This window comes from Hydra vulgaris, chromosome 07 (genome assembly GCF_038396675.1).
Source record: "Hydra vulgaris chromosome 07, alternate assembly HydraT2T_AEP".
NCBI lineage: Eukaryota > Metazoa > Cnidaria > Hydrozoa > Anthoathecata > Hydridae > Hydra > Hydra vulgaris.
The window spans coordinates 19,530,001-19,542,500 of record NC_088926.1 but is presented as its reverse complement, the minus strand read 5'-3'; the positions used below and the strand labels follow the sequence as shown (position 1 = coordinate 19,542,500).

The window sequence follows — 12,500 nt, the reverse complement described above, 5'->3', positions numbered from 1 at the left end:
ATTAAGTTTCACAGAGCACTAACGAATTCATTTTTTTGCTATCTCGCTATTATTGTATTACCATCTTAATGCAAATAAACTATTTACAAATATCAACTTCATTCATGCATAATATCTCAAGTGTTTATTTCCATTTTAGTTTCGGATAAAGCACAGGTCGTCGAATTCGGCACTGCCTAAATTAAAAACTATTTATCAGCCAAAATTATCTCCTTAGAGCAGCTCTTAGGGAAACTTTTATATTTTGTAACTTTGAGTTTCATATTATTGTTGCTCATATTTTATTCAGTTCACATTTTTAAATAAATAAATAAAAAATTTTGGTAAATATTCACGAGAAAAAATCATTTATCCTACATTTTCAAAAAGATAAAAATGTTAAGAAAGAGCTAATATCATAAATTAACGTACCTATAATGTAAAAAAAAAAAATTAAACCAACATTGTTAAGAAAATTGTTTATCGTGCTGCAATACCTAAATATGGTCTCAATATCCCAATAAATAGATATATATAGGTGTCTTTTGAAGGGGTTCCGAAATTATCTCCCTGCCGAAATTACCCTACTATAATATTTAAATACCCTATATAATATTTTTTACCTAATAATATTATTTACTTAAATTATATACCTAATATAATATTTAAAATGATATAAAGTTTTTTTGAAGTCCTTACTTTTAACATTCAGATTTGAAGTAAAAAAGTTGTCTCATTGATTTACTTTAATATGTTTAACTAACTGTTGATTTTTATTGGTATTATAAAACATTGCAATCTTAAATGTCTTACAGAAAAAGTTTTGAAAAGTTTTAATTTTAAATAACGGCTAGATTAGTTTGATTTTTTTAAATTATAATTTAGCATCGCCGTAATAATATATTTAATTTAAATTATAATTTAGCATCGCCGTAATATCCGAAAAGCTGCTGCTTTCCGATACTTGCAACGTCAGCAATCTAAAACTATGTATAACGAGAGATTAAGTGAACGAGCAGAATACGTTGAAGAAAGTTTAGATGATATATTTCATACAGTTACGCAAGCTGATTTAAATGAAGCGAAATCAAAAGCAGAAAAACAATAATATTGTTCAGATTTTTATTTGCAAAAGGTGTGCAATTTAAAAAAATAATAGCAAAAAATTGTGAATTTAACTTTTTGCCGTTGTGACTAATCCATGAAGATATGGTTGTAGATGATAGAAAATAGTTTATGGTTAGGAAAAAATTTTGAATTTTATTTTTCTTGATTTATTCTTTTTCTTTTCCTTTTAAATCAAAGTAATTTCGTCAACAACTTTATTGTGTAAAAGAGCCAATTATTATTAAAATGAGTTTAAAAAACGGATTTTGTGCAGAATGTGGCTGATTTACTGCTCTCCAAATATCTAAATAATTTTTTTGGAAAAAACAAGTTAAAAAATAGTTTTTCTGTAACTTGGTTTAAAAGCAGGTAACGGCTTCGTCATTTTGGAATACTTTTGTTTGATTATACGCGAAACTACGTGACTACCTAAAATAATTATTTAATAAAAAATTATGTAAATTATTGTAACTAATATATTTTACTATTTTGTTTAAAAATATTCTATATATGCAATAACCCCTGTAACTATATAACAAAAGTTTATTAAGGGATCGTCCATAAAGTACGTACGCTCGGAAGGGAAGAGGGGGTCTGCAGATGGCGTATATGAGATAGGAGGACGGTGGGTTGATTATATATGAAAGGAGACTCTAAATTTAAAAAAATATCATAAAATGTTAGATAAATAGGTTAAAAGCGTAGGTACTTTTAGGGAAGTGGAGGGTACTCAAAAAAGCGTATTGCAAAATGCGGGGGAGGGGGGTTGACGAAAAAAAAGCGTACGTACTTTATGGGCAACCCCTAAATTATTTAACCAATAAACTTTGAGCCAATAAATTTTGAGCTAAAAGAGAAACCTTGCGAATCTCTCCTCTGCTTACTTAAAGCATTAAATATTTATAAAATTAATTTACATCAAATTTTAGTCTTTATGTGTAGAACTGTGCTAGAAATGTCGACAAAAATGTTCGAATCCCATTTTAGTAATATCTGTCATAAATACGCTACAAGATTCTCGATATTCCAATATAGCTTAAAATTAAATTCGCAATAAAATTCTCGATATTCCAATATAACTAAAAATCTCGATATTCCAATATAGCTTAAAATTATGCTCATATTCAATTAAGTATCGTGGGTTATGTTTATGGAAAACATTTTCAGATATAAGTCAATTTAAAAAATCTTAACGATTTTTATTTATGGATTACACTATGCTAAATTTTAAATGTTTCTTTTAAATAAAGTTAAACTCAAATAAAAAAGATAAATAAAAAAATTATCATCAAAATCCATATAAAAGTTTATTAATGATACAAGCTCTCTATAACTTTTATAAAACAATACTATATATTATCTTCTAGTTTATATACTTCTTAGTAATAAGATATTTGTAAATCATAGTTATATAAAGATAGGGCTCAGCGATAAGACATTATCTCTTCTTCTTGCTCCAGGTATATATTTTATTGTATATGTATATAAAAACTAGTGATCGATCGAAAGAGAAAAAAAGCCAAAACCGATATAAACCGAAATTTTGGGTACTCCAGTTCGGTGCCAAAACCGAAGTCGACATTTCGGCAAATATTTTACCAAAACCAATGCCGACATTTTGGCTATTCAAAATTAATTCCAATTTACATTCCTTGTTTTTTTATACGTGTGTTTATTCGTATTATGTTAGAATTTAAACACGTGTTTCACAAAATAAGATTTAACACATATGTTGGGACAGTTTAAAAATTCTGAAAGTAATACTAATGAAATATCCCGAAAAAGATATTTTAGAAGATGATTCTAAACACATGTAGAGATCCATAGCAAGTGGTTTTGAAATCTTTCCAAGCCGTCCGTGAGACTTTTTTCAACTTTAGTTTTTCCACTTTTTTTTTAATTTTCGCCTGTGGGAGGTTTTGTTTTTTCCACAAAATAAGGGTCAAAATTTTGTCTAAAACAAAAAATTATAAAATTATAATGGGTCCTTAGACCTTAGAAAATAACAAGTATTTTTATTAAAAATGAATAAAACACACTCAAATTAAGTTATCTATGATAGAATAAAAGCAGGTATTCAACTCATAAAATTTTTTTGTCTAACTTTATTTGACTTGCAAAAAACAACAAAAATGACTAGTAAACACATTCTCAAACAGTTTTGGAGTTAGACATTCTTACTGTTATAATCATCTCAAAAGTTGCTGTGAATATTCCGGATGTCTTCATGTGAGTTTTGAAGTTTGAGTGTAGAGCTTTTGTTGCTTGTTCACTGAAGAGACCAAGTCCTGTCTTTTTTATTTTGATGAACTTAGGCACATGATGAAAAACAACGTGTACTTTTGGTGTGTTGGAAATTCGGAGTTTGATGTAGCTGTCTCTGAATTTCAAATTTTTGACTAAAATTCTGGATTTTTGCACCAACTTGGCGCCAAAACATGCAGTAGACACATTTCCAAAATGAAATAATATATGGATAAAGAGAAAGACCTGATTGAAATTGGCAGTTCCACCAAGCTGCTGCAACTTGCCCAAACCTCTAAAAAGTTTCATACAATCTTCATATACTCTTTCTGTTTGCTTCTTATGACATCAAAAGTTCTCAGGTTTCATAAGCTAAGTAGATTTGATGACTCAATATCACATCAACAGCAAAGGTGCCTAGTGTTATGAGATTGCATGCCACACATTATATTGGCAAGCTTCATATCACATGAGACAACTAGGGAATAATTGGCACACTTTTCTTGAACTTTGATGAGATCAAGAATGAACTTGACATTGGCATAGGTCTGATGAGTATCTTGTTAAATTGCTACCAGCATTTGTTGCTCGACACTGGTAGTTTTTGATGATGAAGGTGCCATCAGTCTGACAGTTTTTTGAAGTGGGTTATGAGACTCATCTTCATCTTGAACCATAATGGGAGTAAAGCTTCCTTTCAGAAAATTTCCTTCTCCATCTGTGCCAAATTTCACCACAGCAGAGTCAAACATTTTTCTTGCTGAAATGAATATTTTAATGAGTTTGTTGAGATCCCAACAATGAACAACTTAACTTATGGCATTGCTATCACTGAGCTGAATACTTGCGACAGTAAAATGGTCATTGAGCTTTTGACCTGGTTGAGCAAATTTCTGTTGAAAGTTAGTTCAAAAGTTGAAAGTTCTTTCTGTAGAAAGTTCTGTTCAAAATTCTGACTGGATTCAAAAAGTTCAAAGCAGGTACTAACTTTCTCATTCGATTGTTGAAAAGGTCTGTGTTTTGCTGAACTTGCAACATGCTCTGGGTTGTCAGTAGTTTCTTGAACAGTTGTTGTGGATCTGAAAAATACTGTTTAAAACATCAACTTTTAAGCAATATCATAATATTAGACAAAACCTTTTACATACGTAGTTTAAAATTTACCTCTTCTTAGTGGTAAAGTTTTTCCTTTTGGCTGACTACGTCGAATGGTACCATACCCGAATGGAAAAGAACCCTTGCCTGCCACAACTTTTGATGCTCTGCTCTAACAAGATCAAATTTAGCCATCATCCTCAAATTTTCATGGCAAGTTCCAGAAGTGCACTGGTGTGGAAGCCCCTTACCAAGAACTGACAAGCATTTTACACAACAAAAATTAAAAAAAAGCGGAAAAAAACTAAAAATGAAAAATGTCTCACGGACGGTTTGAGAAGATTTCAAAATCAATTGCTATGGATCTTTACATGTGTCTAGAATCACCTCCAAAAATATCTTTTTGGGGGTATTTCATTAGTATTACTTTCAGAATTTTTAAACTGAGTTGGCAAAATAAGTATATAATTTACAACTGTCAGGTTTTTCTGCAAAAAAAGATTTTTTAAAGGTATTTTGTAAAAATTCTCAAAACATTTGTTAAAATTTTCAAAGCATATAGTAAAAATTCACAAAAATAACTATTTTTACAAATTAGATAAAAATTTAAAATCTTACGAATTTTTTGGTTTTCGGTATGTTTTTCATCTGAAATTTTGCCCTATACCGAATTTATAAAAAGAACCAAAACCGAAATTTCGGTTTCGGTTCAATTTGAAATTTCGGCTGAAACCGATACCGTATAAGTGTATTATAATGAAAACTGTATTTAAAGTAAAATGCGGAGATAAAAAAAAAAATTTTCAAAAGAAAAAAATGAGCATGTTTTAAGTAAAACGTCTAGTGTAAATACAATTATTATTGTTCACTGATTTGCAGTGGGTACAGAGCGAAGCTAACCTCCAGACATGAGGCAAACTCCAAGCATTTGTATGTTTATACTTATGCCAAACAATAATGTTTTGCAAAAATTTGCGATGATTGGAGGCTGGGAACAAAAAAAGCACTAAAATGTAATCCCCTCTCCCTGCTCCAAACCTGAGAGCAACAAGTTGATAAAACAATTTTTGTGCTATTCTCAACTAAATTTATATTTATCGATAAACTTTAGGCTTCATATTATATATTTCAGCGTTCAGAAATTACAACCATATAAAGTTTAAACCCCCTCAATTTGAGGGGATTAGAAATTTTATATGCTCATAATTTTTGAGCGCTTAGAAATTGTACAATAATAAATTAAATAAATAATTTTAATTTATTTTAATTTAAAATTATCATAAATAATTTTAATTTTAAATAAATAATTTTAATAATTTTAAAATAAATAAAAGCTTTTTTGTTCCCAGCCTCCAATCGACGCAATTTTTTTCAAAGCATCATTATTTGATATAAGTATAGGCATACAAATGTTTGGAGTTTGCTTCATGTCTGGAAATTATCTCAAACACCAAGAAATATTGGATCCGTCACTGAAGAATGTTCGTTGAACGTCTTAAGAACTCATTGATAATTCAAAATCTATGATCTCAGCAAGCTCACATTCCATTAATTTGCCAATCCAAAAAGACATTCTTTTTGTCATTATTGATCACAAGTAATTTTTAATAATCTATAGTCTACTAAAACTTCCCCTATTATTTAACATTAAAAACAAAAAATTTATTAAAATAACTTGTTTTTTTTCTTTCAAAAATTATTTTTGAAAGAATAAATTTTTTTTTTAAATTTGAAAGATAACGAGACAGTACTAAAATACAATTTTGGAAGAAGTTTTGTTAGAATTTCAAATTGAAGTTGCAAATTTGAAAGAGATTGTAAGAAAACAAAGTGAAGAAATTAGTAATTTAAAAAATGAAAAAAACTCTAATCATAAAACATGGAGTAACGTTGTAACAGCTGGCGTAAGAAGTAAGTAAATGCCTTAGCAAATAAGTATCATAAATGCGATTTCTGTTGAAGAAGAACTCAAGAAAAAAAGGAGAAGAATATTATTATTTCTGGTGTTTCTGAATCAACCGGAATTGAAAAAAAAGGAAGAAGCTGATTTTGCAAAAGTTAAGCATATTTTTACGGATATCATAGCTACCAATCAAATAATACACATAAAAAGATTTAAACCAAAAGTAAACATCCAAACGATGCTAAAGGAGCAATACGAGTTATCATCACCAGAACTAAGAGCTCCGGTATTATCTGCAGCTAAAAAATTAAAAAGAAACAATGTTTTTTCTGATGTATTTATTAATCCGGATATGACACCAGCACAAGCCAAATTAAATTATGATTTGCGTAGGGAAGAAACAAACTAAATGCTAATCTGTCAGAAAAATCTCCTTTACGATATGGTATCAGGAGCAACATAATACAAAACATCAAAAAACAATGAAATTAGTAATCACGAAAAATCAGAAAAAACTTTAAAAAAAGACCATTCAACCGATTTAAAAATACAAACTTGTTTAAAATGCATAAATACAAATGTAACGTCTTTAAATAATAAGTTAAACTACTTAACAATTGAAGTTATCCAACATGGTGCTTCGGTTGTATTTATAAGTGAAACTTGGTGGTCAGATACATCACCTAAAAATATTATTGGTTTTAACCTATTTAGAAAAGGTAGAGATAGTAGAGGAGGAGTAGGTAAAAACAACATCAAATCCTACATTATAGACAATGGCATACTTAAATAATTGAGCAAATTTGGTGTCTTTTTGAAGTTAGATCAGAAAAGATTATTTGTGGTTGTATATATTGTTCAGGTTCATGTAGCAAAATGAAATTTTAGCTCAATTAAACATATTAGCAATCTGTATCAAAAGAGTAACTCCTCTGGTATCCTGCTATGTGGAGATTTTGATTATCCGTCAATAAGTTGGTATGAAAGTTACAATTTACTTCAATATGATCAGGATATTCAAACAAAAGAGTTCATAAATTGTCTAAGCGATTGTTTTTTGTTCCAAAATGTAACTTATCCGACACTCCGAGTAAAAATTGGTTTGACTAGTAATGTGTTACATTTGATAATAACGAAATGTGAAAACAGAGTAATTTTAGTCATTCATCTTTCACCCTCGGGGGCGATAGAACACGGTCACCACTTACTCAAATTCAACTATTTGTATTCTGAAAATAGGAATAATAAAGAAGCACCAATGAGTAAACTACTTTATAACAAAGGAGATTACAAGAAATTAAATAATTATTTTAACGAAGTTAATTGGTCTGATAAATTTCTGAATTTAAACGCAAATGGTTCTTACAATATTTGGCTATCAATTATAATTATGGGTGTGAAATGTATATTCCTAGGTTGAAAATGAGTAGCAAAAAGAGAATAAAAGATCCTCTTTGGATGAACATTGAACTAAAACACATGCGTAGAAGAAAACGCAGCTTATGGTTTATGTGCCGCAATACAAAATTTAGTAAGTATGTGTTGGTCACAGCAAACAAACATTTGAATTTGCAAATTAAAAACAAGATGAAAAAAAGTATCCGGGATTTCGAAAGAAAGTTAGCACTGAATTCTAAACTAAATCTAAATTGGTATTTGTATATATTAACAGCAAAACTTCTACAAAGGAGTCATTACAAATCTACAAAAAACATCATATTCGACTGTTGGCACTCTAGGAGCAATTAAACAAACCTCTACAGGTGGTGCTATAATAGCGAGTACATTGAACAAGTATTTCGTTTCAATTTTCACGAAGGAAAATTTTTCAAACATCCCAAAACTTAGTGATAAATTTAATTTTAAATAAAGCAATCATTAAATTTCATATCGATAAACTAGATGTACAAAAAACTGTAGGAGTAGCAGCGTTCACCTAAAAGTTCTCAAAATGTGTTCTAAATTACTTTGCAAGCCTTTATCAATATTATTTAACAAGTCTTACAAATCAAGTGTTATTCCAGACCTTTGGAAAAAAACACACATTATTCCCCTGATTGAAAAGGGAAGCAAACTTGAATCATCTAATTATCGACCGATTTCACTAACTTCGGTTGTATGCAAACTAATGGAATGTATTATACGTGATGAGATAACAAAACTTTTAGTAGTGCACAATTTGATAATAAAACACCAAGATGGCTTCGTTAATAAAAATATTTCACTACCAATTTGCTTGAATCAATTGATTTTATCACAAAATCACTTGCAGATGGATACAATGAAGATGTGTTTTTATTAGATTTTGCAAAAGCATTTGACTCTGTTTTATAATGTTATGAGTAACGCTTGATTGGCTCGGGACTAGAAACAAATTATTATTGTGGTGTAAAAGTTTTTTAAGTCAATGATTGCAAAGAGTAATAGTTGGAGAACTTGTGTCAGAATGGGAGAAAATAGATTGTGGAGCCCCTCAAGGCTCAGTTTTAGGTCCAATATTCTTCGTGGTATTTATAAACGATGTATTAATTAAAATCAAAAATAAACGCAAACTATTTGCTGACGATACTAAACTATTAGCATTCATTAAACAGGAATCAGATAATATCAGTTTACAAAACGATCTAAATATTTTAAAAGAATGGACGGAGGACTGGCAAATAAAATTTAACTCGCAGAAATGTAAAGTAATGCATTTTGGATATAACAACCCTAAGTATAAAAATAAAAATGATGAAGTTATACTAGAGGAAGTAAAAGTTGAAAGAGATCTTGGTATTTTCCAACAATTTTGATTGGAGTCACCATATATGCTATGCGATTAATAAAGCAAATAAATAAATAGGAAGATTTAATCATGCATTTGAACATGTAGATGAAAGTATTATTAGCATATTCTATAAAATCATTAGTTCTTCCCCATTTCGAGTATGGAGCAGTTATTTGGAATCCCCATTGGAAAGAAGAAATTATTAGACTTGAAAAAGTTCAATATAGAGCGACCAAAATATCATGTCTAGTTAGTTAAGGTCATGAAGAAAAAAATTTAAAACTAAAATTCTCTTCATTAAAAAACGAAATGACAAAATAAATTTGCAATACCGAATTGAATATTTTAATACTAATGGTCGAGCAAGAGATCATAAATTAAAAATACATAAGGAGTCAATAAAAACACAAAATAACTACAAGTTTAACACAATCAGACAAAAAATTTTCAATAATAGAGTTGTAAATGGCTGGAATGTACAAACACAAGAAATCATCGCATCAACAAACGTAAATCAATTTAAGAACCACATCGATAAATACTTTAAATTTTAACTTTGAACCTCAGATCTTGTATATTGTTTTTAATCCTTGTTAAATTTTTGGCTCTTATAGACTGAAATTCTTTGTAATTTCAGTTTCAACTCTTATGAGTTACAGTGTCATTTCTATAACTTCTATAACTTATTAACAAATGTAAAAGGAAGAGTCACGCCGATTTTGTAGAGTATAGAAAAGTTAGGAAAACATGATGTGATATATTTCCATGTTGAAATCTGTTAATTTATAACTTTTTGTTAGTTTTTTTTTGTAGTTTTATGAGCAGTAGTTTTGATACATCGAAAAATCCATTGACTGTGTAGATTATGATTATAAAAAATATTTTCTTAAAGCAAAACGTCTCCGATTTGTTTTCTGCCATAAATGAGGGTAAATTTTCTACTTCTGTTTAAAATAAACCCAGAATTTTGTGATGAAAACCTTATACTTTCCGGGACGCTAGTTGATCAACTTAGGAATTGCGAGGGACAGCTCGTCCACTCCCTCACACCCTATGCTAAATCCGCCACTTAGAGATGCAAAGTTTTATCGTTATTTAGGGACTCCTGGACTCCTGATTCCGGGGTCACGAAATAGAGACTCCTTGGACTCCGGATTTCTTGGGCTCCGAATTTTTTTTTTTTAATAAATCATTTTGAGTCAGCTGACCAGAGTTAGGGATAAAATATTCCCTGTAATGCTAAAATCGACTTTAGACTAATAGAGTTAGACTGATATAGATTGCTGAAGTTTCATTTATGCTTTAAAAAAATATAATTTTTGGTACCATTTCTTTGCTTAAGAAATAACTATTTCTTTCAGCTTGAAGGTATTTCTACGATATATACTTTAACATAATTGTATAATATACTATATAATTGTAATATACTTTATATAAAAAACTTGTTTACTTCGTGTTTACATGTTGTGAAGAGGTTTTGCGCTTGCTTTGTAAGGAAAAAGTTGCGAGCTTGTTTACCGCGCTTAACTTTATCAACGCATTGGCTTTCTTATATTTTATATCCTTCCCAAATTTACATAATTAGTTAAATAACCAACAAAAAATAATAATTAAAACTGATATACTTGTAATTACACAGTAATTGTAAATACACAGTAATTGAAACTGAATAACTTGTAAACTAAACGTGTGTATATAAACAAAAATAACGTAATGGGTTTTTATTTAATTTAAAATGATAAGTTTAAACGATAAATAGCAATTCAAAAAATATTACCAAATTCTTACAACATGCTCAGACACATTTAATACACATCAATTGCAACACTTGTAAATTGATCTTCCTAACTGTGTTTAAAAAGACTTAACAGCTAAGAACACAACTTAGGGGTCATCCATAAATTACGTCACGCCACTGCATTAAACTCTTTTCACTTTACAGTACTCATTTTAATAAAACACATGTTGCATTTTTATAAAAACATTTTTGGAGTCAAAGTTATTTTTACAAATATGTTTTTATTAAACAAAGCTTACATATCAATTTAAACATTTTCAAACACATGAGATATTCTTAATTAAGCAAAATGCATTTATTTTTTCTAATTTTGTCCAGGTATTTCTTAAAAATATTTTCAAGATATTTTCGGAAATAAGTTCCGGATTTTTAAAATGTAGTCTGGATGATCACTGTTAAACATAAATCCGTAATGTTCTCTCTAAAAGGGTCTTTATCTATAATTTCCTTTCTTTTGGGTTCCCCATAATAATGAATTAGTTTCATCACAACCAATCAAGAATAAAATTTTTTTTATAAAAGATATGTAAGTTTTAAATTTTGATAATTACATTAATTAGTTGTAACCGATTAATGTATAATTGCACACTCTAACATTCAATACAATTCCGTCCGATTAAGAAATAATTGTTGCTTGTTAATTGTTACAGTTTTTTTATTTCATAAATTACGCAACGCAAAATATATTTTGAAAACAGAAGTAGAAGATGTTAAGCTCATTTTACGTGGCGATTTTCATTAAACTTAAATGGGCTATTTTGATTTTTTATTTAAATTAAGACTGCAAGGGAAAACTTTTGATCTCTTTTGTTTTGTTTATTGTGAAAGTTTGCGTTACCTAATTTATGGACAATCCCTATGATAAAACACCAAAGACTCCCGTTTTTCCGTATTTTTCTAGGCCGCACAGTGGGCCAGAATGGCCAATTTTGAGACAAAATTAATAACTAATTTATTAGTAATGCTACATTCACTATTAACTGAGCTTCTTATGAAAGCGTTATTTTTTATTTAGTTGCTATGGATACCTATTTTTTTTGCATAGCAACAACCTACTTTTTGTAGTTGTAGATTTTTTATGTGTGCTATATACGCTAAAATTAGCATGACCACCAGTGTAAGGTCTGCGCCTCTTATTAAGATGTTATTTTTTATTTAGTTGCTATGGATACCTAATTTTTTGCATAGCAACAACCTACTTTTTGTAGTTTAAGAATTGTTATGTGTGCTATATACACTATATTTGGCATGAGCACCAGTGTAGGGTTTGCGCCTTTTATTAAGATAGTATTTTTTATTTCATTGCTATGGATACCTAATTTTTGCATAGAAACAATTACTTTTTGTAGTTGCAGATTTGTTATGTGTGCTATATACGCTAAATTTGGCATGAGCACCAGTGTAAAATCTGCGCCTCTTATTAAGGTAATATTTTTTATTTGGTTGCTATGGATACCTATTTTGGCGTAGCATTAACCTACTTGTGTCATATAAACTAAATTTGGTAAGAGCACTAATACGAGGTTTGCATTTAATATTATGATATTAGGTTTGGTTGCTATGGGTACCTTATTATGCATAGCAACAAACTTTGAATAGTGACA

The 12,500-nt window shown here is 29.3% G+C and overlaps 1 protein-coding gene across 1 annotated transcript in view; it reads left to right on the top strand.

The window, feature by feature from the left end:
• LOC100214545 (ribosome biogenesis protein BRX1 homolog) overlaps positions 1-1,242 on the top strand; it is a 39,852-nt gene extending 38,610 nt beyond the window's left edge. The window contains exon 12 of the mRNA XM_065801297.1: positions 905-1,242. Within this exon, the coding sequence (XP_065657369.1) occupies positions 905-1,087 (183 nt within the window). The 3' untranslated portion in view covers positions 1,088-1,242. The remainder of the gene's footprint in view (positions 1-904) is intronic.
• The last annotated feature ends 11,258 nt before the right edge of the window (positions 1,243-12,500 follow it).